The 25,223-nt window shown below is 44.5% G+C and overlaps 1 protein-coding gene and 1 long non-coding RNA gene across 12 annotated transcripts in view; one reads left to right on the top strand and one right to left on the bottom strand.

Moving 5' to 3' along the window:
- The window catches only part of LOC110078583 (uncharacterized), a 301,586-nt gene that overhangs the window by 116,326 nt on the left and 160,037 nt on the right, over window positions 1-25,223 (top strand). The gene's annotated exons all lie outside the window — the stretch shown is intronic.
- Window positions 1-25,223, bottom strand: part of PLEKHA4 (pleckstrin homology domain containing A4) — a 58,648-nt gene that overhangs the window by 3,265 nt on the left and 30,160 nt on the right. For 7 of the 11 annotated variants that reach the window (XM_020792716.3, XM_078377008.1, XM_072976687.2 and 4 more), the window contains 17 exons: window positions 25,031-25,131; window positions 23,331-23,446; window positions 20,877-21,137; window positions 19,937-20,510; window positions 19,104-19,181; window positions 18,296-18,397; window positions 14,243-14,308; window positions 12,584-12,664; window positions 12,162-12,311; window positions 8,376-8,474; window positions 6,972-7,074; window positions 6,724-6,806; window positions 6,143-6,289; window positions 5,872-6,019; window positions 4,821-4,876; window positions 3,479-3,688; window positions 1,059-1,227 (listed from right to left, as the gene is read on the bottom strand). In XM_020792716.3, the coding sequence (XP_020648375.3) occupies window positions 1,059-1,227; window positions 3,479-3,688; window positions 4,821-4,876; window positions 5,872-6,019; window positions 6,143-6,289; window positions 6,724-6,806; window positions 6,972-7,074; window positions 8,376-8,474; window positions 12,162-12,311; window positions 12,584-12,664; window positions 14,243-14,308; window positions 18,296-18,397; window positions 19,104-19,181; window positions 19,937-20,510; window positions 20,877-21,137; window positions 23,331-23,446; window positions 25,031-25,131 (2,544 nt within the window). Of the gene's footprint in view, window positions 1-1,058; window positions 1,228-3,465; window positions 3,689-4,820; window positions 4,877-5,871; window positions 6,020-6,142; window positions 6,290-6,723; window positions 6,807-6,971; window positions 7,075-8,375; window positions 8,475-12,161; window positions 12,312-12,583; window positions 12,665-14,242; window positions 14,309-18,295; window positions 18,398-19,103; window positions 19,182-19,936; window positions 20,511-20,876; window positions 21,138-23,330; window positions 23,447-25,030; window positions 25,132-25,223 lie in introns of all 11 variants that reach the window. The other 4 variants (XM_072976692.2, XM_078377009.1, XM_072976695.2 and 1 more) reach the window with 4 other exon arrangements.

The following is a 25,223-nucleotide window of genomic DNA, read 5'->3' as shown; positions in this document are numbered from 1 at the left end:
AAGCTTGGGTAGAGATTTAGTACCCCATGTGGTGTGGTCTTTGCATCCACATGGCATATTCAACTCAAAGCATGCTATTCGGTCCACCTCCTTTAATAAAGGCCCACTCCTGTGTTGTTCCCCCACACACACATCCTGGAGTCCACCTCTTCTTGGCATTCAGGTTTCCTTTCTTTTAAACAGCTACCCTTTGAACCCATCCATGGAATCCCCTTTGAAATCAGCAGGGAGGATTCCTTGAAGAATCCATTCTGCAGTGAGGCTTACAGGCACAGTATGGGGGCGGGGGGAGGGGGTCTGAAAAGCTTTCATTTCAGCACTGCCCTACTTGGCTTCTCCTCTCCTTCCCAAACCTTTGCTTTGCTCCCACCTGGCAAACAGCTAGTGCGGAAGGCTTGTGGGCATTTCAGTCCAAGATGATCTGGAGATCCAAGGTGGGCAACCACCAGTCCACACAGTCAGTCCAAAAAGTAGCTTCTACAATCCATCCTGTATTAGTTTTAATATTTTTTTAAAAAAATTAAATCCTGTAATTATTCTTCTTAGTTTTTTAATACTGTCAGCTGTTTTGGGTCCTTTTAAAGAGGAAGGCAGGATACTGATATTTGAAATGAACAAATAAATACTAAATCTCATCAATATAACGCTAGTGTCTCCTACTCAAGTGTTCCTGTGCTGGGTTTTATATGTGTAAAACATAGTGCATCCTTTTAATATGCAGTAACCGACATATGATGCCCCAGGGTCTTTACTGGGAAAAGACCTCCTAATACAAAAGTGGACACACGTCAGGCACAGACTGTGTGGATCTGTGGTTCCCAAATAGCTGTGCTGACCAGGATTTCTGGAGACTGAACAGGTGACCCTGTGTGTGTGTGTGTGTGTACAGCATGCGTCCTGTCACTCAAATTGTGAGAGTGGTCTGTTTGGATGGGGAAAAAATAAATGCAACCTCTGCCCTTTCTCGGAGAACCCAGGGGTCCTCTGGGCTACCTGACTCTTCTACTCCACTTTCCATTCCACAGAACCCAGAAAATCATGGCTGCCCTTCCTAGTACCTGCAAGGCGTTTCCCCCGCTGCTGCGAAGCCTCTGCTGCCAGCGCGTAGGAGAGCTGGATTACTCGCTGTCGTTCCCATTCGGGGGTTGGGGGGCATCGAGGAGGCTTGAGTCCCCCACTTTGCACGCCCTCCTTGGGTGATGACTCAGGGGAGTTATTGGGGAGGGGCTGAAGGAGAGATTAAATCACGGGAGGGGGAGGCGGGCATGAGCAAGACAGTTCGGCCCCCCTGCCCCATACAAAGCAAAGCCCTCCTTACTGACCCAAAATTGTAAGCATGGCAACAAAGACGGTCGTTCCCTTTGGTTTTTATTTAAAGATATGGTTAGCTGTTTGGAGGACAAAGTTTGCTGCATAGAATAGCAGGAACCCTTAATCGCAGTCTCCCCTTGTGCAAGCCTAGAGCGAGGAACCTCTTTTAGTCTGAGGGCTGAATTTAATTTCCTGATTCAATTTCAGATAAGTTGGGAGAGGGGACTGCCTTCCAGTGGCAGTAGGAGCCACCGGCAAAAATGTGGGTTATTTTGAAATTGTATTGTGAGTAACTAAGGGTACGGTTACACACTGAAAAAAATGTTTTAAATCAGGTTTTGCATGTTTTTAAAATCAGTTTTTAAAATTCTAACTACACAACGCACTGGGAAGCATGGAGGGTTTTTTTTTTGGTCCAGGGAGCATTTCGTCTGTTTGTTTGTTGATTGGAAAACAAGGTATTTTACTGAGCTACGAAAGGGTTGCTTATTTTAGATTGATGGTTAAATTGATTTACAGCTTATTTTGGCAGATGTGAATGCCTCTGTTGGTGTAAATTGTGCCTGTGGGGCTTGTCAAGGGATGCCAAGATCACGGTTTCAGGCCACAGGGAAACGCTGCAGTCCAATCAGAGGGAGAAAGGCTGGGTGGAGGAAAGCACTCCTTTACAGGCTTAGAAGCTAAGCTGCCAATCTTGTCAATTTCTCTGGTCAATTTCTCTTTGCCACTCAGGGATGGGCCTTCCCTCTGACCAGCCCAGGCTGCTGGTTCCTTCACTCCCTTCTCCTTCTTCAAACCCCACCACCACCCATTTGCAAGCATGCATGTGTGTGTACGTGTGCATGTGTGTCTGTGCATATGTATCAGGCTGCAGGGGCACCTTGCAGTCTGATCTGTTTTAATTTTTTTTTCTATCTGTCATACTATGCCAGATTACAAGAAATTAAAAAGGTGTTAAAATATATTTCAAATAACACCCAGCGGCAGTAGCTGTGAGAGACAGCCAGTGCAAGGGTCGTGCAGGACAAAGCCTCAAATGCAATGGTTTTAAAAACCCATGTAGAGCCCCTGACTGGTATACAACACAGTTTAAAAATGGATTAAAAGTTTTCCCAAGAGGATGCACGCACTGACCCCCCAAACCATGCGACTACAATGTGATTTTAAACAACTTCAAAACCACAATCCAGCTCCCAATTTATTTCCATAGTGTAACCGTGCCCTTAGCTTTAGGAAAAGCAATGCAACATTTTAGAATAGGGAAAACCAGAGCAAAACCGGTATAGTACCAAATGATAGTGCCATTTCAGTGGCAGGCAAAGCAATCTCAGTAAGAACAGAAGCATGGATTAGGGACTTAGAAGGGTAGGTTTCAGCCCCAGGCTTGAGGTTCCCCACTCATGATAAAAAGCCATAGCATTTTACTATACATATCTAAGGATCACATGAGCCCATTCATCCCCAACCCAGAGGATCCAGGAGTCCTGGTTTCCCCCCCTTCCTATCGCAGACCACCAGATGCTCTTCTTCCTTCTTAAAAACTAAAAGAACGAAGCAAAACAAAAATCTGCTCCCCACCCAGCAAAAGACATGCACCAAAGAATCCACCACTTGTAGAAGTACTGCTCCCCCACCAGGTAGGTATTGAGATGTCCTGGCTACCATCTGGACTTAAGCATGTACACATCCACTCCCCAGCAGTGCTGTAATGGAAACAGGGCTCCCAAGGTCAGAGTCCCACGACTCTTAGATCAGCCGGCAGAATGGTATAATCTGTCCCCCCCCCAATCCCAGGATTCCTTGTTCTTTGTGAGTTTGGTTTGCCATCCTTGCAGCAGCTGGAGGGGAGATAGATTTTTCCAGTAAAGACGTGTTACTGTGATTTATCTGTGTTGTAATGTACATTTTGGTTTTGGTCTTAAATGAGCACTTAAGACCTATTAGCTTTACAAAAGACCCTCTCCTGGTGGTGAAAACTAGTTTGTCGCCATGGAGCTAGACCGCCACCTGCAGTTTTCAACATTCCTTAGGGGGAGCTGGCTATGGGGACTGCCATTGTGAGTGTTTGTGCTTCAAAATCTATCATTTCACCACGGCTCCCCAGGGCCTGTCAAAGCCTTGGTGACTCAATGTAAAAGATGGGTGAGTCCTTGCCATTGTCTCTCACCACTCTCCCATGTCTAGAGTCTTCCTCCGTGCAAGGCTTCACACCCACCCGGCCGGACCCACGCTTCAAAGAGTCTCGCCAGCTGCCCTGAGTGCTGGCCTGGGCAGCCTCTGATTTTCTTCTGGCCTCCTGGTTTCGTTGCATCCTGATCAGCTGCTCCTGGGCACTCATGCGGCCACTACGTGAGACTGTTGTTTCAGAAGAGGCCACCTAGGTGTGAAGGAAACAGGAATGTTTGTTAAGTCCCTAGATCCTATTCATCTGTCAAAGCAGAGACTTTGCTTTCTGTAGTTGCTTTACACATGAACCATTTAGCCACACGGCCCTTTTCCTTCCTTCAGCCTTGGTCTTTTCCATCCTTCATAAGGTATGTTTTATTAGTACATGGAAAATTACTTTTGAAAATAGTTATTGTTATAGTTACAAAAATCCTAACCTACTACTATAGCCACAATTTTTTTAAATACAGTGGTGCCTCGCATAGCGAGGTTAATCCGTTCTGGATTAACCCTCGCTATGGGAAACATCGCTGTGCGGAAATGAAAATGCCATAGAAACGCATTGAACTTCGTTCAGTCCATTCCTATGGCTTGAAAACTCACCGTTGTGCAAAGTTCTTCCATAGCGCCGCCATTTTCGCGCCCTCGGTAAGCAAGGGCAGGGCGCGAAAATGTGGCGGGGACCTTCCGGCGGCCATTTTGGAACCGCCGATCAGCTGTTCTCCCCTGCTTCGTTATGCGATATTCGCTAAGCGAATCGCTTAGCGAATATCGCAATGCGAAAAACCTCCATGGGGCCATCGCCGAGCGAATGCTCCAGCGATGGCCCAGAGTCCCTCGTTAAGCGATTTAATCGCTCTACGGGACGCTCATTATGCGAGGCACCACTGTAAATGCTTTTCTTGTTATTCAAATCAATGAACATCTTACTCTGTTTGAAAGCCAGCATCAAAATTTTTGCCACTGGCCTGTGGCAAAAAGCTACCCTAAGTAGGCCACAGCCCTGTATTTAAAATGAAAAATAATTTTAAAACTATAAATATGCCACAAACAGAGAAAATAATTAACTCATAATCTAATTTAGCCATGCTGTAGTGACTTTAAAAAAAAAAGAGCATTACAAGTAATTTGCTATTTTGAAAGCATTCTTTGCAAAGTATGCATTCTACATCTCAGATGCATCATTGGTTACTAAGTTTGACTTCATCGAATTAGACTGTTGTTATATAAACGGCTTTGGGCCTTAGTTTAATTTTCAAATCAAGAAATCCATCCACAGGTTCCCCTCAGTTCTGACATGCTGACTAGATTCTGCTGCCTTAGCTCTGAAAGCTATCTCATACCTTGGCCACACTGTGCTCAGCATCCTTGTTTAATACACTGGTATGATTTCCATGATCTGTGAAGATAAGAAATATGAGAAAAACACAAGTCAATAACTTGTGAGCTTTCATCCCCAGGACACAGAAGCAGCTTTCCTGCTTTTTCTAATTTCTGCTTCATGCAGAACTACTAGGGAACCCCAAGGCGCTTCTTACAAATGCCTTGCTTAGTTGTTTCCAAGTGCTTAGCAAGATCCTCTCTTCAAGAGTCACAGGTGGTTAAAGCCCAAGATAAAGAGCAAGGGGCTCTTATTCCCTCAGTGTAGTCTTCACTGGAAGTGGAAGGGGAACAGGGATGATGGGTAATGGATGGATGGGCCACTCTTCGAAGAGAGAAAGGAGAATATATGCCTGATCGTCATTCCTGACTTGATAATGATTCATTTAGATCAGTGGTTCCCAACCCTGGGAAACCCAGGTGTTCTTGGACTGCAATTCCCAGAAGCCCTGGCCAACAGCTGTGCTGGCTGGAGTTTCTGGGAGTTGCAGATTATTAGATTATTGTAATTAGGTTGTGTATGTGAGTGTCGTTTTTGCAAACCCATGCTCACATTGAAATCTTACCCCGCCCCCATGGTGTATACAGTGGTGCCTCGCATAGCGAGCGCACCGTTTGACGAATCCGCATAGCGATGTCACTTTTGCGATTGCAAAAGCAATCGCATTATGATGTTTTCAATGGCAAAACATTGCATTGCGATGATCGGTAAGCATTTCGCTTACCGATCTTCGCATTGCGATGTTCTAAAAACAGCTGATCGGCGGTTCCAAAATGGTCGCCGGAAGAAAAAAATGGCCGCCCGCTCCGTTTTTGCGCCCTGCCCTCGCTTACCAAGGCGGCGAAAATGGCGGCCCTATGAAGGATTCCCGTTTAGCGGTGAGTTTATCCCCCATAGGAACTCCGTTTAATGTGTTCCTATGGGTTTTTTCCCCCCGCATAGCGACGTTTCCGGATAGCGACGATTTATCTGGAACGGATTATCGTCACTATGCGGGGCACCACTGTACTCACCAAGACCAACAGGATGTATTCCCCTTGCTGGATTCCCTTTCTCAAGTTCTGAGGGTTGGCTGGAGCAATGGGTGGGAGACCCCATGATCCCATTGGAATGGTGCGATGGAGCCCCCTGCTGCCCTCTGTTGGAAGTAGGCGGACTTGGCTGGCAGAGAAGACAAAAAATATGTCAGTTTCACAGGAACCTCAAGCTCAGGACCCTCCCCGGCAAAAGCAGCCAGGGCTGGTGGATCGGAACTGAGCCCGACACAGGGGGGCGGAGACTTACGGGCTGACCCCGAGCACCAATGCCATCCTGCTGTCTGCTCTCCAGTTGGCTCATAGTTTTGCTTGGCTCTCCCAGGGCCAAAGTGTGGCTGAGGGTGGATTCATGGAAGGAAATGCTGGATTTTGGAGGAAGGGCGACTTCGGATTCCTTCATGTTTCCGTAAAAAGAGAATAAACAGAACTTGTGTTTGGTTCTATTTTTCCCCGAAAAGCACACAGAGCAGCCTACTGCCCTACAGTACAACGGTATCATATCATATTCCCAACCGATTCCTCCCCACAGATAAATTGGACAACAACTCCCATCATCCCCCATCCAGCTCCAGTCATTGAAGCCCATGACCAGACCATGCGCCAAACTCATTAAGTTGTATTATGTGCACAGAACAGGAGGGGAGGTGTCCTCAGTCATTATCATAATCACTATAACTACCAAGGTAAGATGGAGATCATAAAGAGTAGAAAATGAAGACGCTGAAGTTCCAAAATTCCACCCTAGCCACCTTGTCCTTTGGAGGCAAAGATATGACTGTGATGTAACCTTGTCGTTGGACACCTAATTGTCCAGGGAACAAACAATACCTCCATTCTGGCCCCAGGCAGCGAAGGACTATGGTTCACCCCCAGATGAGAATCCAGGACGGGGATGCTGGCTGGAGAGACACCTGCCATGAAGAATGCCAAAGACTTTAAGGAGGATTCATCAGAGGCTGCCGGCATCTGCCAAAGAAAGAGTGCCCCCCCCACCGCCCTGTGCCACTGTTCCTCATTGATGAGCACAGGTCACAGACCACAACCTCCCACAGTGAGGCCAGAATGGCAGGAAGCACCTGATCTTCTGCTTTCCAGGGTGTGACAGTTGGCTGGGCTGGACCTCAGTCCTGCCAGGATGTCATGGATCCTCCATAAATCTTGCTGAGCAGCCGTTTGGTCCTATAGAGAGGAAGGGATTAGACTGACGGAGCTTACCTAAACCAGCATTACATCTCTGCTATCCCAAAATCAGAGTTAAGCACAACTAAATAATTTTTTAAGTTTCTGAGACGGGTAATTTTTTTTAATGCAGAATGCAGTTATTAAGTATACCTATTAGCTTTTCTTTTTGGTAGCAAGTTTCCAACTCTCGTGGAAGCAGACATAAACTACAAATATGGAATTCCTGAAGTGGGCAGGGTAGCGCCCAAAGAAAAGGATGCAAAAGAGAGGGAGGGTTTTCTATTATTTAATCTCTCCCTATTTCCTCCAGCTAAACAGAAACATTCAATTTGACAGCAGAAAATATAAGAGAATAAATTGATATGTAGGCAATGAGAAATGTATGTTTACAATAGTTCAATACTATAGTAAGAAAAAGCCGCCATGCATTTGGTTGACCCATTCTTAAAACAATGTATGCAACAAGATTTTATCAGTTAAGGAATGTTTTAGCATTAAACACTAGCTTTAGTTAGAACCAAGGTGATGTTTTATGAAAAAACATAACGTTCTATAAAAATGTTTTACAGATTTATGGACTGGATGCAAGATTGTTACTTATAATCTAAAAGAATAATCAGTGCAAAGTGAACAGATACAGAAAAACTACGATTTCATTTGCACTATTTATATAGCTGACAAAAACTGGCTTTTCAAAATAAGGTAATGGTAATGGTTCCCCTTGACAATTTGACCAGTCATGTCTGACTCTGGGGCAGTGCTCATCTCCGTTTCCAACCCATAGAGCTAGCATTTGTTGGAAGACAATCTTCCATGGTCACGTGGCCAGCATGACTAGACACGGAACGCTGTTACCTTCCCACCGAGGTGGTACCTACTTATCTACTCGCACTTTTTTTGCATTTTGCATGCTTTCAAACCGTAGGTTGGTGGGAGCTAGGACAAGTGACGGGGGCTCACTCTGTTGCGTGTATTTGATCTTATGATTGCAGGTCTTCTGACCTTGCAGCACAGAGGCTTCTGCAGTTTAACCCACAGTGCCACCATGTCTTATTTAGGCTTTTCGAAGTATCACACCTAATTACGAACTGCTGGATAACTCAGTGGTTTAAGGGTTGGGAGTTCAGTTCCCCACTGGGACTCAATGATCCATAGAGTCCCCTCTAGCTCTGCATTTCTCAGATTATTATTATTTGATTGGGGAGGGTTACGGTATATAAGGATGCTTTTATGCATGATCTTATCATTTCATAAAGCTTGTTAAACTAGAATGAGAGTTGGAGATGAGGACCATTTACCTGGGGATGCCCTACTCTCCGAATATGCTCTAAGGAGCCCTTTAGCATCTGCAATTCATTTTCCAAGGCTGCATAATCCTCCCACGCTCGCTCACAATCCTGTACAAAAATACAACACAGCTGTTTACTCAGAAATTCCTCGTGATATAGATAGCATTTTATTTGTGTTACCCATAGGCCTTAGCACGATAAATATAAAATTTGCAAAGATATAAAATCAACATATTAAAATGAAGATAATAAATGCACATGCATCAGATACCTACAGTATACCAGTGTCAAAATTAGACAAGTGGATCTATAAAAGGTTACTATTTTAAAATCATATTTGGCCTAATTTTAATTGCTGCTGTTAAAATTTGGCTGACTGTACTGCCACCTGCTTATCTTGGTCTGCAAGGAGAAAAGACACATAGAAATCAGAAGAATGAGCTGGCTTCTTAACTAACAAGGGGCAAATTAGCTCTTGGCACACCTCTCTATAGAAGGAGTAAAACGATACTACATTGGCAAGCATTTCAATTTCTTCACCACATGAGCATATGAAACTTTGTAATGGGATTCCTTTGAAACAGCCCTCCAGTAGTGCTGAAGACAAGACATTAATTTGTGCGCCTGAAAATTCCCTTCTGTGTTTTAGAGCTGTTAGCATATACAGATATTGTGTCATTGTTTTTGGACGACCTATTGTGGGGCCATGGTGTTCATATCATCATGAAAGACATGAACATCGAGCGTAAAAACAAAGGAGACTCCTACTGGGCTTTTATCCGCTGACCACCGTGCTGTGGTTACAAGAAAAAGAAGCGGAAATAATGTTCTCCAAGCATTGAGACGTTCGCCGTGTGTCGTCTAAATGCTTGATTGAAACTTCAATGCGACAGTGACACCAAGTGGAATTATATATATTACACAGCCCCAAACATGTCTTTTTCAAAGCCTGTAGTGAAAAGAAAAGTTGGTGATGAGCACAGACAATTTCAGGAAAAGTGAGAAATGCAATATTTTTGGTTGAGCACAGGGGCCCCCCGACGTGTCTTGCTTGCCCAGAGAAAGTTGTGGTGCACAAGCAATAAAATTTGAAACATCATTACAAAACTAGACATACTGAGGAGTATGCAAAATACCAGGGAGATGAGAGAGCCAACTGGGTTTCCAATCTTAAAACATGTCTACTGAGGCAACAAGATTTCTTCAAGAAAGCAACCAAAGAGAATAATGCAGCAGTTGAAGCTTGCTATGTGGTTAGTGAGATGATTGCTAAAGCAGAAAAGCCATTCACAGAAGGAGAATTTGTCAAAAAGTTCATAATACAGGCTGCAAGTATACTCTGCTCAGAAACGAAAGGTTGGTTTAGCAACATCAGCCTTTCTGCCAACACCGTGGCAGAGCGCATTTCTGACCTGTCAAGTGACATTTATGACCAACTGTGTGAGAAAGCCAAATGTTTTGGTGTGTATATTCCGTCGCTCTTGATGAGACCATGGACATCACTGACACTGCCCAGCTCGCAATGTATGTCCGTGGTGTTGATGACAATTTGAAGTGATGAAGGAGTTGCTCACAGTAATTCCAATGTATGGCCAGACCACCGCTCAGAAGATATTTGACCAGCTGTGTGATGCCACTGAGAATGCCGGTTTGCCATAGAAGAGGTTTGTTGGAATAACAACTGATGGAGCGCCACCAATGACAGGGAGGAAGAATGGATTAGTGGCACTTGTTTAAAAAAAAACAGAAGAGGAAGGTGTGGAGGAAGCCTTTGCTCTGCCCTGCGTTATCCATCAGCAGGCACTTTGCAGCAAATGCCTAAAGTTTGACAATGTGATGTCTGTTGTTGTGAAATGCATCAACTAAATCAGATCCAGGGGCTTAAAGCACCGAAGGTTCCATGCTTTTTTAGAGGAAATGGAGTCAGAATATGGGGATGTGCTCTACTTCACCGAGGTACGTTGGCTCAGCAGGGGAAACGGATTGAAGAGATTCTTTGACTTGAGAGCAGAAGTGAAAGCCTTCATGGAGAAGGATGGCGTGACCGTTCCTGTGCTAAGTGGTCCCAAATGGTCTCATGGACTTAGCTTTTCTTGTTGATATCACACATGAGTTTAATGTACTGAACAAGAAGTTACAAGGCCAGGGGGCAACTCATCAGTGCTGCCTATGACAACATGATAGCCTTCTCCACAAAACTTGTGTTATGGAAAGCCCAGCTCTCTCAAACAAACCTTTGCCATTTCCCAGCATGCAAGGCACTTGTGGATGCAGGCACACCATTTAGTGGTGAGAAGTACGTTGATGTCCTTTTGAAGCTACAGGAGGAATTTGATCACAGATTTGCAGACTTCAAGACGCACAGAGCCACATTTTAAATTTTTGTGGACCCCTTCTCCTTTGATGTGCAAGATGCCCCTCCTGTGCTTCAAATGGAGCTCATTGACCTGCAATGCAACTCTGAACTCAAAGTGAAGTTCAGGGAGGTGAGTGGAAAAACAGACGAGCTTGGACAATTTTTGAGAGAATTGACCCTCAGCTTCCCTGAGCTTTCCCAAATGTTCAAGCAGACCATGTGCCTTTTTGGGAGCACATACTTGTGCGAAAAGCTCTTCTCCACCTTGAACTTCAGTAAGTCCAAGTACAGGTCCAGATTGACCGATGATCATCTTCAAGCCATAGTGAGGGTCTTAACTGCTTTCTCCCTCAAGCCAAATGTGGCTCGGCTATGCAAGAGGAAGCGCTGCCAGGTCTCTAGCAGCAAGGAGTAGGCAAGAGAAACCATGTTCAGAAGAATTCATGTTCTTCAATGTTCCATTCATGTTCAGGACAATTCATGTTTAGAAGATTAAAGGTTAAAGACTTGTTAATGCAGACATTTGAATCTGAATACAGCAGATATAGAAGACTGAAGAAACCACATACAGTTGCTCACTAGAGAATTATTATTATTATTATTATTATTATTATTATTATTATTATTATTATTATTATTATTATTATTATTATTATTATTATTATTATTAACTGATTGATTTATTTGTTTTCTTATTAATTCTTAATTCATTTATTTTTTCATCTTATTTTGTGTTAAAAAATAAAAAGATTTGAGAATATTGGAATTTTTTTCACAAAGCTTTTCTTGTGGAAAACCTGATGCGGCCCAGCCTCACCCAGCCTGTGTCTCTAGCGGCCCCCAGGTAAATTGAGTTTTAGACCCCTGATGTAGAGTTTCATTCAGCCAGCACATATTCTTCTCCACAGCACTCTCTTCTATGTCTCACTTTGTTTTCTGTGTTCCCCTTAATGGCAGGTCAGCATTCCATGGGAACTGAGCATGCTCAGTCTTCCTTGAATTTATTCTAGGACACCCTTTGTTCTCCTAGATATATATCTTTATTATGTCTGGATCTCCCACAATTCCTCTAAGCCTGATGCTTTACACAAGGATGGTGCCATTTTTGGTTACATCCAATGCCAGCATTCACTACTGAAGACTGATTTTGAGGGAACGAGTGAGACTTGCCACATGGAGTTGCAGCATGTACTGCTCCTATTTAGGTTGACACTCACTCCCCTACATTCTACAACCACCTCGTTGCTAATACAGAAGGGCTCACACTCGGAGAACCAAAACTGCTATTCATATCAATAACGCAAAGCCTTTTGACAGAGATAAAAGCTGAAAATGAAAGGGGAAAATCAGGAATAATTTGAAAGCTTCAAAAAGTTACCTTCTGGATTACAATTCCTAGAATCCACTAGCCACAATGGCTGCAGGGGAAAGCCACTCACCAGTGCCAGGTCACAGAGACGAGCTCGGATTTGCACTAATTCATCTTGCAACTGCCTTTGTTGGTAGCTAATTTTCTCCATTGTGGCATCCTGGCCTTTGAAGTCTTCCAGCCTCTGGCGCGTCACCTCCAGGGCCTTTTCGAGACGCTCCTGGAAAAGCACGAGGAATTTTATGGACAACTCTCCCAAATTATCACCACAGGACTTCTTTCTGTGAAGTCTCAAGAACCACAGAAATGGAAAGTCATCAAAAAGATGGGTTTCCTGTAACTTGAGCCCCTTGTTGCATGTCCTGCACTCAAGGACGATTGAGAACAGATCCTGCCCCTCCTCTGGATGACCGCCTTTCAAGTATTTGAAAAGTGCCATCCTATCTCCCCTCAGACTTCTTCTCCCAAGGTTAAATATGGCCATTGAAGTACCTTTTCAGCCCGGAGTTGCACCATTTCCTCTTCAAGACCACAAAGCAATTTGTCTTGGCCACACAGTTTTGTCAAAAGAGCCTATAAGAACAGAGAGAAGTATAATTCCAGCAAGGCCACCAGGTGGGGGATGTAGTACACAGTCATTGGAGCTTAGCATACAAGAAGGAAACCCAGTTTGGAATAGTGTTGTACAGGTTTTGTGAAAAGCTCTGACAGGACATGTGGCTAGCTTTGCAAGATAAGAGCCAGTATCATGGTAGTCCCAACCAGAATAGACCTACTGACTCAACAGGATTTACGTAAGTGCTGACTTCCCATTCAGAAAATGACTCCATGGATATACTCTTAGGTGGGATTAGCCATAGGATACTAGTCAATATGACTAAGGATGTTTCATGAGGGATTCCAATGTGCAGTTGATTAACTTGTTCATTTTTTAAAATTAAAATAGAAGCCCACCTTAAATCAGGCAGTAGCTTTTTGTAAGAATAATGGTTTCTCATACAAGAAATTCCAAAAACAATACATATCAGACATAACCTTCCCTTATTTCTTACATACAAATGGAAGAATACCTTCTCTCTATCTGTGCCTATAGCATCTATAAAGAAATTGAAGCTTTCCTTCCCACACACTTCAAAGTCTGTCTCTTTCAACAAGACCAGTAATTGCAGAGTCCAAAATCAAATGCTTTTTTAAAAAGTAACTTTTTGAACTAAAACTCCCAGAGTCCATCTACTTGTCATAGTCACTGGTTGGAGGATTCTGGGATTTATAATAAGGAAATAAAGCAATTTATCCAAACTCTGCTAAAATGATCTAACAGCACATCTCTATTCAGCAGCAAATCCTTTCCCACAAAAAATTGCAGCGGTGGAAATCACCAAGGGAATATCCACCAAGCCCCTTCTCTTCCCATTTTATGTGTGAGATTTATACAAATCAATACTGGAATATTTCTGTGCTGTAAATTCTCTTTTCTGATGAAGTAGGCCTTTTTAAAAGGTGCATTAAGAAAACCACCACTTTAATACTGCTATTTTTTAACACTGTGTTTTATTTTATCTATTTTATTTGTACAGTGGTGCCTCGCATAGCGAGGTTAATCCGTTCCGGATTAACCTTCGCTATAGCGAAACATCGCTGAACGGGGCAGGAAAAGCCATTGGAACACATTAAACATTGTTTAATGCGTTCCAATCGGCTCCTTTACTCACCGTTCAGCGATGTTCCGGGATGGCCAGCAGCCATTTTCGCGCCCTCCCCTCACTTAACAAGAGCGCGAAAACGCTGCGCGCGGCCATTTTGGGCCATTTCGGGGCTTCCGGCGGCCATTTTGGCCACCGAACAGCTGATCGTCAGGGCTTCGTTTTGCGAAGATCAGTAAGCGAAACGCTTACCGATCTTCGCAAAGCGAGTTTCGCCCTATCTAAAAGTCGTTGAGTGATCGCATTAGCGATCCCAAAAAAGGGATCGCTATGCGATTTCGTTGTTGTACAGTGCGCTCGTTAAGCGAGGCACCACTGTATTTTTCTCACAACAAAGTTCATTTCTAAGCTACTTTTCAAAACAGTCTTGTGAAAACCAAGTCATATAAATAATGGAAATCCAAATAACAAATATCCCTTAAATCAGAGAAGAAGCACGGGTGCATACGTCAGTATCACTTTCAAACCGCCCACTCCCAGAATGGATGTTTCTCTCCCGCGCAGGATTCCGGCTCTGGAAAGACAGGAAAGTAGATGATATAAAATAAGGGTCACAGAAATACAAGGTAGAATGAGCTCCTAAAGCTTTAATGTTAGTTAGCCCTAGATAAAACTCCACCTTGCAGGGTATAAAAGCCAGAATGATCCATTTTTTAAAAAAGCACACAGTACTCCAGAGTTAAAAACAACAACTGACAAACAAAACAGAATTGCACAGATCAACACAGCTGCCTGCAATTCTGGGTTTTTCCTTTGGGCCATCTCACAATAACTCACTGTTATTCAAACTTTACCACTACACTCCAGGTTGACCTACTACTAGCTGCTGCTGCTTAACATTGCTGTTGTTCATTCATTCACCTGTTCCTCCTTCCATTCTGAAAAGGAGGAAGGATGATGGCAAATAAGGGAAACAGCAGCCATGAATTTTTCCTGTGTCATCTTGCTTCTTCACCAGTTCGCAGGCAAACACTAGAGCCAGCAAAGGCTCTAAGTGCTCTCCCATATTTTGTTTTTTTAACAAATAGCTCTGCACATAGAAACGTAACATGACAGGAAAGAGACTAGGCTAAAATCAGGAAGCCCTCCAACACAAGAGAACAATTCACGTCCCAAACACAACAGCTTAATTCTGAAACCACAAGCTGGTTTTGCTGTAGTAATCTGGCACAAGAAGGCTGTGCCTATGGCTTTTAGGGCATAAGAGAAGTCTTGGGTTCAGATGGTGTTTCAGCCAAAAACTGACAAGGTCAGCTTTTGTTCTCTGTCTCTCAGCAGCAAACTGAGAGTAATAATACTATGTCAGCTTAAGGGAAATCCTGATTATATGAAAGCTTTCTTTGATGACAGAAATGTAGCAGATGATTAAAGATTGTAGAAGCCATAGGCCATAGAATCCTTTTAATGAAGTTGATAGTGTGCAAAATGGTTGAGCAAGTTCCAATGCTTTTAATGCCAACAGGTAAGAAGATTGGTACCTGCTGAGTGAAGCTGAAAATTACCTGCTCTATTCCCCCTCTTCTGTGCTGCTTCTAGCTGCCCTCCCCCACAACACAGCAGAGTATGTTTCTGGGTAACTTTGGATTCTCCGTTGTCATAGCAGGCCTTCTTCAATTCAGCATCCTTCAGATACAGTGGTGCCTCACTTAGCGACGTTAATCCGTTCCAGGAAAAACGTTGCTAAGTGATTTAATCACTAAGCGATTTTTAAAAGCCCATAGGAACGTATTAAAATGTGTTTAATACGTTCCTATGGGCTTAGAAACTAACCTTAAGCGAAATTCCTCCATAGCGGTGGCCATTTTGGGTGCCTCTAGAGCGAGGCAAAACAGCGGTGGCCATTTTGTTTTTGCAGCGGCCATTTTGGAACCGCCGATCAGCTGTTACAAAATGGGCCCTTTGCGGTGATCACTTCCGTGCGATCATCGCAAAGTGATTTTTCCCCATAGGAAACATCGCAAAGCGATCGGTTTTGCGATCGCAAAAACAGTGTCGCAAAGCGATTTCATCGCTCAACGGAGCAATCGGTAAGCGAGGCACCACTGTATGTTGGAAGATGGATCAAATGTCCCATCTTCCCCATATTGGGATGATGAGAGTTGTAGTCCAAACCAACTGGAGGATGCTGAGTTAGAGAAGCTTATCCATGACACCCAAACACCTGCATAGCATGTTTCATTGTTTACATTTTTTCATTTTTAGCCATGTTAGTCAGGGCTAGCATATCAGGCAAAATAAATAAATAAATAAATAAATAAATAAATAAATAAATAAATAAATAAATAAATAAATAAATAAATAAATAAATAAATAAATAAGCAAGCAAATAAATAAATAAATAAATAAATAAATAAATAAATAAATAAATAAATAAATAAATAAATAAATAAATAAATAAATAAATAAATAAATAAAGAAGACAAAAACATTGTGGCACCTTAAAAACTGTCCATTCCAAAAAGGAGATATCTGGAGTAGACTTGTCCACAAAAGCTCACACTAAAATACAGTGGTGCCTTGAGTTGCGAACTTAATTCGTTCTGGGATGATGGTTGTAACTAAAGTTGGTTGTAACCCAAAACACCATTTCCCATAGGAATACATTGAAATGCAATTAATCCATTCGGGCCATTTTTAAAGGTTGAATAAAGGGCAGGAAAGGAGAGAGGAAGAGAACAATGGGGAAAAGAGGAAAGAAATAATCACTGGGATACACAGACCCCTCAGACAAAGGTTTGTGCTTTTAGGCACAAAAAGAGAGAGGACAGAGAGAGAGAGAGAGAGAGAGAGAGAAGACAATTGGGGGGGAGAGAGTCTGGAGTCTAAAACAAAAACAAAAAAAACATTCCAGCAGGGACTAAAAATGCTACAACACCCATCAAAGAACAGAAACATCACCCCTTCCCCAGAATCAAACAAACCCGTTGCAGCAATACCAGGCAGTCCAAAGCCTCTCTCAGAATGCACGCTCTAACCGCTGGGGCGAAGGAGCTACAAAGAAGCAGCCTCTTCACCGACCAACGGTTAGCAGTTTGAATTCCCCGCCTTTCCCCCCACCTTTTTTCTGATTGTATCTCAAAGTTCCAGTTGCAAGTCAAACCAAAATTTTGCAACCAGAGCTGGACATAAATCGATTTGGTCACAAGTCAGGATGGTTGTTAAGTTGAGGCACCACCGTAATGCAAAAGCGGTCAATCTGTCCAATAGGGGGAGACTTTTTTAACCTAAAATAACCTCTAAGGTTAAAAAAAGGGGGTAGGAAAGGAGGGAGGGAGGGAACAATGGGGAAAAGAGACCTTTTTTTCCGGTTGTATCTCAAAGTGCCGGTTGCAAGTCAAAGCAAAATGTTGCGACCGGAGCTGGTTGTAACTCAAATTGGTTGCAAGTCAAGACAGTTGTAAGTCGAGGCACCGCTGTACAGCAGTTGGTCTTTAAGGTGCCACTATGTTTTTGTCTTCTTTATTTTTTATTTTGTCTTTTTTTTGCCTGATACAGTACTTATTTTTAAAATTAGAGTTCGGTTATACCAACGTCTCACTTTTCTTTCACAGCATGACTTTCCTCATCCAATATTATCTTCTCAAAAACAACTCTGATAGGTTGAAACACCCGTTACTTGCCCAAGGTCACCTGCTAAGCTCTCATGAAAACGATGTACTTTCATGACTACATAAGAACTTGGATCTCCAAAGACTCAGTCCAGCAGTCTGATTAATAGACTACCCCAGCCTTTTATCCCTTTCATCCACAAGAATTCTCATACACATTGCTTTTTTCCTCACTGGGGGGAACCAGTCTACAGAAGACTGTTCCCTCCCATCCTAAGTAGGGAAAAGTATTACTGAGATATGTAGGCATGTGTGCATTCAAGAGCAGGACCAGACGAATGTATAGATTAAATCATTTACATCTTGGAGCCTCTAAATACAAAAGCAATTCTCTTAAAATAATATACATTATTACATTCTGCAGGCCTCACCCCATCTCAGTCCATTCCAGGGCAGCCACTGCCTTCTGAGCTATCATCTCATGTGGCTCTTACAAGCTGAAACATTTATGGACAACTCCTATATGTACTTAGGCTGGCTGGATAGCTCAGTGGTTTAGGTATTTGGCTATGGAGCCAGAGGTTGGGAGTTCAATTCCCCACTGTGCCTCCTGTGAGTAGAGCCAGCCTGTGTGGTTTTGGGCAAGCTGCGCAGTCCCAGGGAACCCCAGAAGAAGGGAAGGGTAAAACACTTCTGAGTATTCTCTCCCTGGAAAACCCTGGAAAGCGTTGCCATAAGTCAGAACTGACTTGACAGCACATGATGATTATTTATTATTCTATGTGTACTTATCAGTAAGAGACTGGGATATAAATATGAAATCATTATCCTTATAAGTTTCGGACGGGTCACAGTCAACTCTGGGTTCTAGTTAAATACTTGATTTAATAATAAGTACCATCACCAACACAAGTCTGTCGACAATGGGAGAGGCAATTGCAAAACTCACATACCATGGTCCCTAAAGATGTCCTTTTCCCAGGGGTGGGCCGGTTGGGCATGGGGGGCAGGGGTGGAAGGTGCAAGTAACTTGATGAGGCTGAGTGGGGGGTGATCTGTAGGAAAAGGGAAGGCAGTGTTAAGGAGCATAGCCTACAAAAGTTAATGAGGAGGGCTATGTGTTGATTTGTTCTGGAGGGAAGACAAACAACAAAACAAAACAGCAGAATATGGTGCTGGTTCCACAACAAAGCATTCTGAGGAATTTCCAGTTTCATTTTTGAAAAAAGGGACAAGTTGCTATCCCTCATGATTTTGGAGGCAAGATGACAAGCTGGTGCTCAATTTGGGAAATCAGAGGAGTAGATAAACAATATCTGCACAGGATGGGAGAAGAGTGTCCGTGCCTTATACAGGTATTTAATTGTCCAATGGTAATCAAAACAAACATTTATTAATTTTGTATGAACTTGCATGTCAGGCTGGAGAATTTAGCTGTCGTCGATGCAGAATTTTTATCACAGTGGCACAGAATTTAATCCACTACTAGCAGCCCATGATCCAAGCAGGGGCGAGGCATCGGCTTTGCGTGATCCACTTTGGGGTGAGGTGCCTTCCCTGCTCAAAGCAGAATCTATCCCTTTAGTCCGCCATCCTGGGTATTGTAAACTGGGGGACAGGACACATTCGAGTTAATAAACATAATGCTTTGGAGGGCTACCATTTCTAGGTTTTGCAAGATGGGCACAGGAAGACAAGGGAGCAGAGCAAGATGAATAGGAAATAAGGAGCACTGGATGTACACACATGCATGGTACTTACCAGTCGGCCATGAAGCCGAGACATGACCAAAGCACGGGATGGTCCACTCGATGGGGAAACGTAACCTCGATCTATAAACTAGTAGGAGGGGGGAAATTAGTGCAAGCCTCAAAGTTAGGACATGCACCAAACTTACAGTTACATGTCTCCATTGCCAGAAACTGGAAAGTAACTTTTCAAAAGTTATTTGTTCCTAATACTCATTGCAGTATTTAGAAAATGGCTTGTTGCTGTAATCTGTTGCACTGCAAAGAAAACAGTGCACTTTTACTTTTCATTACTTTGGGAGGTTGGGAGAAACCCCAGGAGGCCATACAAATGTGAAAATGCCTCTTTAAATGCTTTAAAATAACCCTATGAAGTGCTTTTAAAAGTGACTAAAAACATTTTTTCTACTTACACCAATAAAGTAATTTTGCTCCCACTTTTCGTACAACTTTTCCAGTATAACTTTGTTATGATCTTCTTACAAAAAGTAACCAGTTATAGGTAACTACTAAAGATGGGCAGAATCCACTGGTTCGGCAATTCATGCCAGTTTGTCCTTTGGACAGCAGGGGTGTTTGGTGCTTCCCAGCCGAGGCAGGGCAGGGAAACTGGGGCGGTGCCGCTGAGTGGACGCCTGCTGGAGGAGGCAAGACTGGGAAATCTTGCCTCCTCCAGCAGGTGCCTACTCACACATCTCCCATTGAATGAAACACACACATCCCCCATCTGTTTGAAGGATGAATCAGCCCAAACCACTAAACCAGTGAGTGGTTCATGCCCACCTCTAGTAACTACACTATTTGTAATTCATTACTCACCAGCTCTCCCACTGTTGATCTACTCACTCTGTTTGGTTGCGGTCTTCCCAGTGAGGGTGTTAGGCCATCCTCACCCGCTGGCCGTGCTCTGAGGGGGTGAGGGCTCCGGGCGTAGCGCCGACCATAGGGGTCTTCAGTGGAAGGGTGGACATCATAACGGTCTGCAGGGGTCAAGGAGCGGCCCCTGGTGGTGGGTGACAGGACGCCGTATGGGTTGTTAGGAGGGCCCTCGCTGGGGGCAATGTCTACTCTCCCCATGGGCGTGTTGGGGCGCACGACAAGAGTCCGCGGAGACGTCCCAGCAGAAATATCTTCACACGAGGCAGCCTGTGCAGTGGTCATCCGGGGGGGCTTCCGGCGAACGTGAACCGGCTGTGATGGACTGGCCTCTGGCACCCGGGGCGAGTCGGCTGGCGTCAACGGGAGGGAATAGGAACGAGAGGAACGAATGGAAAGAAGAGGGGAAGGCTGAGGGGTTCTGGAAAGGGAAGAGGGTGAGGGGCTTTCAGAGGGGTGAGGGGGAGGTGGGGATGGTGGCCGGGTGATGAATTTTGTGCAGGACACAGGGGAGGGGCAGCCATGAGTCTGGGAAGACAGGGAGCTGCCCATTGACATGGAAAGGGGAACAGAAGCACAAAAAGAAAAGGTGATTGTTATTATTGTTGTTATTATCAATTAAGTGTATACCCTGCCCAATCTCAAAGGAGGGCCCTAGCGAGCCACATAAAAACACAGTTTTAAAATTTCAGTGATTTAAAATCCCCAATCCTGAAATCATGGGTTGCAACTGCCTGCTAAAATAGAAGAAAAGCAACACAAACGAGCAGCTGCAGCAGAAGAGAATAGAGATGAAAATTAAGCTGCACTGTCCTGACAGCATCTTTGGCAACTAAATGAGCACAAATGGCCAGTCCTTTCTTTCCTGCTCCTGACAGTCCTGGCAAACTAGTCCTAGATGGCATCTTACCTTAAATCTGGTTGATCTTTCATTTCCTGGAGGTACCCCCCATTGAAGGAACTGGACAAAGAGATCCTCCTCGGGGAAGGGGAGCCCGTCTGACTGTCCTGTGCGTGGAGGCTCTCCGACGAAGAGACCTCATCCTCCCGCTTCTCCGAGAGATGGGTGATTTCCAGGGATTCTGAGCTTTTTGCACACTCCTCCGGCACGAGCGTAACGTCCTCAAAGCTGGTGTGGGTGGACACAGACTGGCTGTGGAGACCCCGATTGCTGAGGCAGGGCAAAAGGGAAGATGGGAGAAACTCAAGATTCCATGTCCTCCAAAAAACAAAAACCCATTATTCAATGTCCTCTGTCTCCATGGGAGATGCAAAATCTGTTGGGAGTTTCAGCAACCTTCATATGCTGCCTTTGAGAGCTTTGGCTGGGAGGAACCTTTCTAGGCTAGAGTGGCTGTCAATCAATCCAGCAGTAACCAAGTGTTCTTTCTGTGCCTCTGATTTTGAAGGGACTTTCGCCTCTCTACTCAAGAATCCTTTTCCTGCTCTTTTCAATTAGTATTCAGTTTGTGTTCGGTTAGCATTCACAGTGAAGTCATGTAGTCTGTTTATGTTACATGCATTTATGTAATCATTGTGAATCAGTTAAGGCCGATTGATACAACCAGTCAATTTTTCTACAATATATTGTTTTTGAGCTGTTCAGAACTGTGAGTAAATGGAAACCTTTTTATTCTTTCTCTTACCAATGTCTCAGAATGAGTTGTTGAGACTGTAAGAGCAGGTTAACAGCAGCAGCAGCAGTAACAGCAACTACCACATGTGAACTGCAGTATTGGAAGGGACCCCAATGGATCATTGAGTCCAGACCCTGCCAAGGAAGGCACAGTGGAGAACTGAACTCCCAACCTCTGGCTCCACAGCCAGATACCTAAACCTCTGGCCTATCCAGTAGAGACAGGGAGATCTACTTGAAGCAAATTTTGCTTTTTAAGTCCCTGCATTTCTGCTGTACAGCTAGGGTATTTTTAAGCCAAAATTCAACACTTTGCCAAGAAAATCTGATTGCCAGCCTATCCTACCTATTGCCCATGGCAATTTGCTCCTGCAGGACTGACAACTAAAACCTCCCAGGAAAAAAATTTCTCACAAGGAAGTCAAAATACCTGTTCATACAAAGTCTTCCCCTCCCTGGCCAGGCTTTACTGTCATGCAGTTCATGGGCAACTCTGAAGGCTCTGGGAAAGCAAACCTCCTCCTCAGAGCTTTTTAAGACACCCTGCCCCTCCCTATGAAACCTGAGGCGGCCAGACTTCTACTTGCCTTTCTAGTACCTTCCTTTTTCATTTTAAAAGGTGACAGGATTAGAGGGTAAACTGGAAGTTTCTGGGAGTATCATCCTCTATTTCTTTTCCACAGAGTTGGGGAGCTCCCATGGGCCACATATACGTTCACCCCTGCCATCAAAGAAATCAGCTCCCCCTTTTTTTCCAAGCAATCCTTCTTCCCAGCCCTACCTCTGGTGTGAAACCAAAGACCCCTGGAGGCTGGTTTGCCTCAGGGCTAGCCACAATCTGCCTCAGGCAGGAGATGCTGAGGGGAGACAAGGTCCATCTGCCACACCTGTTCTTCCTCAGCTTCTAGCCATTCCCCACCCCTGAGCACCATATCATACGAAACACACCCAATCTGATCTGATTTGAAAAACTAAGCAAGGTTCGGCCTAATTAGTACTTGAATTGGAATCCACAAAAGCCCAGATGAGGCGCTGTTGTTCCTGAAACAATGAATAGCTGTGATTGTGGAAGAGGATGGAGCGTACACATGGGCCTCACTCGATTGATTGATTGATTGATCGATCGATTGATTGATTGGTTGGTTGGTTGGATTTCTCTCCCACCTATCTAGACCAAAGTTCTACTCTGGGCGGTTTACTTTAGTGATGGAGAATAAAGTCAAATCCAACTTAAGTCGCACCAGTGACGCAACTCACGACTCAGAATCCACCCACCTCCTCCTTTTTTGGGGGGCGGGGGGAGCTTGTTTGTAATAGGGACTCCAACTTGTGGCTTGGTACCAAAGACTCAAACTCGGGACTTGGACTCAAAGACTTGCCAACATCCCTGCCGCACCCACCCTGCAGCCCAGCCCTGAGCAATTAATTACAGGAGAGCTGTAACATGTTCAAGGGAATGTGGTTACAAGCACCTTGGTTGACCTTTGCACTGAACACACAAAGCTCTGCCTTACTTCCAGATAGGATGCAAAGATGTATGGAGGGCCTAAATGTGCCCCCCCCTTCACTATTTCAGGTATAATCCTGGAACAGAGGTACAGAGTCAACAGTCCTGAGCAAGAGGGAGACATAATCACTAAGATAATATAAAGCAGCTTCCCATATTCATAGTCCAAGAACTACTAACCCAACACACGGCTGTCTATATAACCTCTCCCAAACCCTTACTAGGTTCCAAAGTTGCATTCAGCAGCTGCCGACTGTTTCATGGCCCTGATCCAGCTATTCATGTCCAACTGGGTTTCTGCGCTGAAATAATAGGTCCTCATGCCCGGATGTTCAGCCTAGGAGAGAAGAAAGGGGGAGGGGGGAATGTCATTGTAGTGGCACAAGCACCCCCAAGGGGGCAGCAAATGTACAGACACAGTGGTGAACCACAGCCATAGAGCCAGGTCATGGTGGACTTGTTGACTCATGGTGTGTTTCTTGCATGGCTGCCAACAGAAAAAAAAATAGTTCTTAAAAGTAAACCTGCATCAAGCCCAGCAGCTCTTCACCACCAACGTACCTAGAGGTCCTCACTTCAGAGTTACCATAAAGGTAAAGGTAAAGGTTCCCCTTGACAATTTTTGTCCAGTCGTGTTCGACTCTAGGGGGCGGTGCTCATCCCCGTTTCCAAGCCATAGAGCCAGCGTTTTGTCCGAAGACAATCTTCCGTGGTCACATGGCCAGTGCGACTTAGACACGGAACGCTGTTACCTTCCCACCAAGGTGGTCCCTATTTATCCACTTGCATTTGCATGCTTTCAAACCGCTAGGTTGGCGGGAGCTGGGACAAAGCAACGGGAGCTCACTCCGTTGCGTGGTTTCGAACTTATGACTGCTGGTCTTCTGACCCTGCAGCACAGGCTTCTGCGGTTTAGCCCACAGTACCATCACATCCCTTACCATACTCCAGTCCATTTCCCAATATGTTTCTCTATGAGGAGTACCTGTTCCCTGTGTACCTGCAACTAGCCTAGGGAAGATCACAGTTATATTAAAGCCAACTAGCTGGGGGATTCTGGGACTTGCAGAAAAGTAACTTTTCTAAGTTCTCAAACCTGCGGGAGGCTCCAGTCCCTGCCATCTATAGTTGAGAAGAAGCAAACATCTCCATCTGAGAGACTCTGGAGAGTCCTGTTAGTTAGACAAGTCCATATAGCGTTAGGCAGCCAAGGATAGACATATTAAGATCTGGATCTTCTCTAGCACACAGCTCATAAAGGTTCCTAGGGGGCGGGGGCTACAGGTCCCAGAATCCCACAGTCAGCATGGCCAGGCCATAGATGTTTTAATCAACATCATCGTGTGCTGTCAAGTCAATTCTGACTTATGGTGACCCTTTTCAGGGTTTCCCAGGTAGAGAATACTCAGAAGTGGTTTACCACTCCCTTCTTCTCGGGGGAGCCCTGGGACTGTGCAGCTTGCCCAAGGCCACACAGGCTGGGTCTCTACTCAAAGGAGGCGCAGCGGGGAATCGAACTCCCAACCTCTGATTCTGCAGCCAGATACCTAAACCATTGAGCTATCTTAGCCTGACCCTGGAAAATAAGTTTTCTGACCCTTGGTCCATAGAGGCCAACTTCTTAATCAGGGGACTAGGCTGGACCGCTCCCAATTTACCTGGGGCCACAAAGCCACTGAAATTCATGCCACCACTGCCAATTTTTTTGCTATTGGCATTGCTGGAGGAAACTGAATGGCAAGTGACCTCAGAGATTTTGTTCAAGGCAGTCTTGACACCAAATATCCCTTGCTGAAGAAGCAACCACACATCCCACTAGTATGCTTTCTTGGAATAACATGACCAGCAGGCTCTTAGAAGACACCTGGCTAAATAGGCCACTGGCGCGACCCAATAGGGTTCGTGAGGAGAAAGGACTGACCTTGAATACAAAGCGCCTGTTCTTCTTTTCTTTGGAGAAAGCTGTGCGAATCTCATAACTGGGGAGGGGGATGCTGCCCAAAACCATTTCTTCACGGCTGTCTGGAAAAAACACATAACCCCCACGTCCCCACCAAAGTCACACAACATAACTCCAATGTACTTCTCCATGCTTCCCCTTAGAGCAGGCTTCC

The sequence above is a fragment of the Pogona vitticeps genome, chromosome 6, assembly GCF_051106095.1.
Source record: "Pogona vitticeps strain Pit_001003342236 chromosome 6, PviZW2.1, whole genome shotgun sequence".
In the NCBI taxonomy this organism is placed as follows: domain Eukaryota; kingdom Metazoa; phylum Chordata; class Lepidosauria; order Squamata; family Agamidae; genus Pogona; species Pogona vitticeps.
This window is presented reverse-complemented; position numbering and strand designations above follow the sequence as displayed.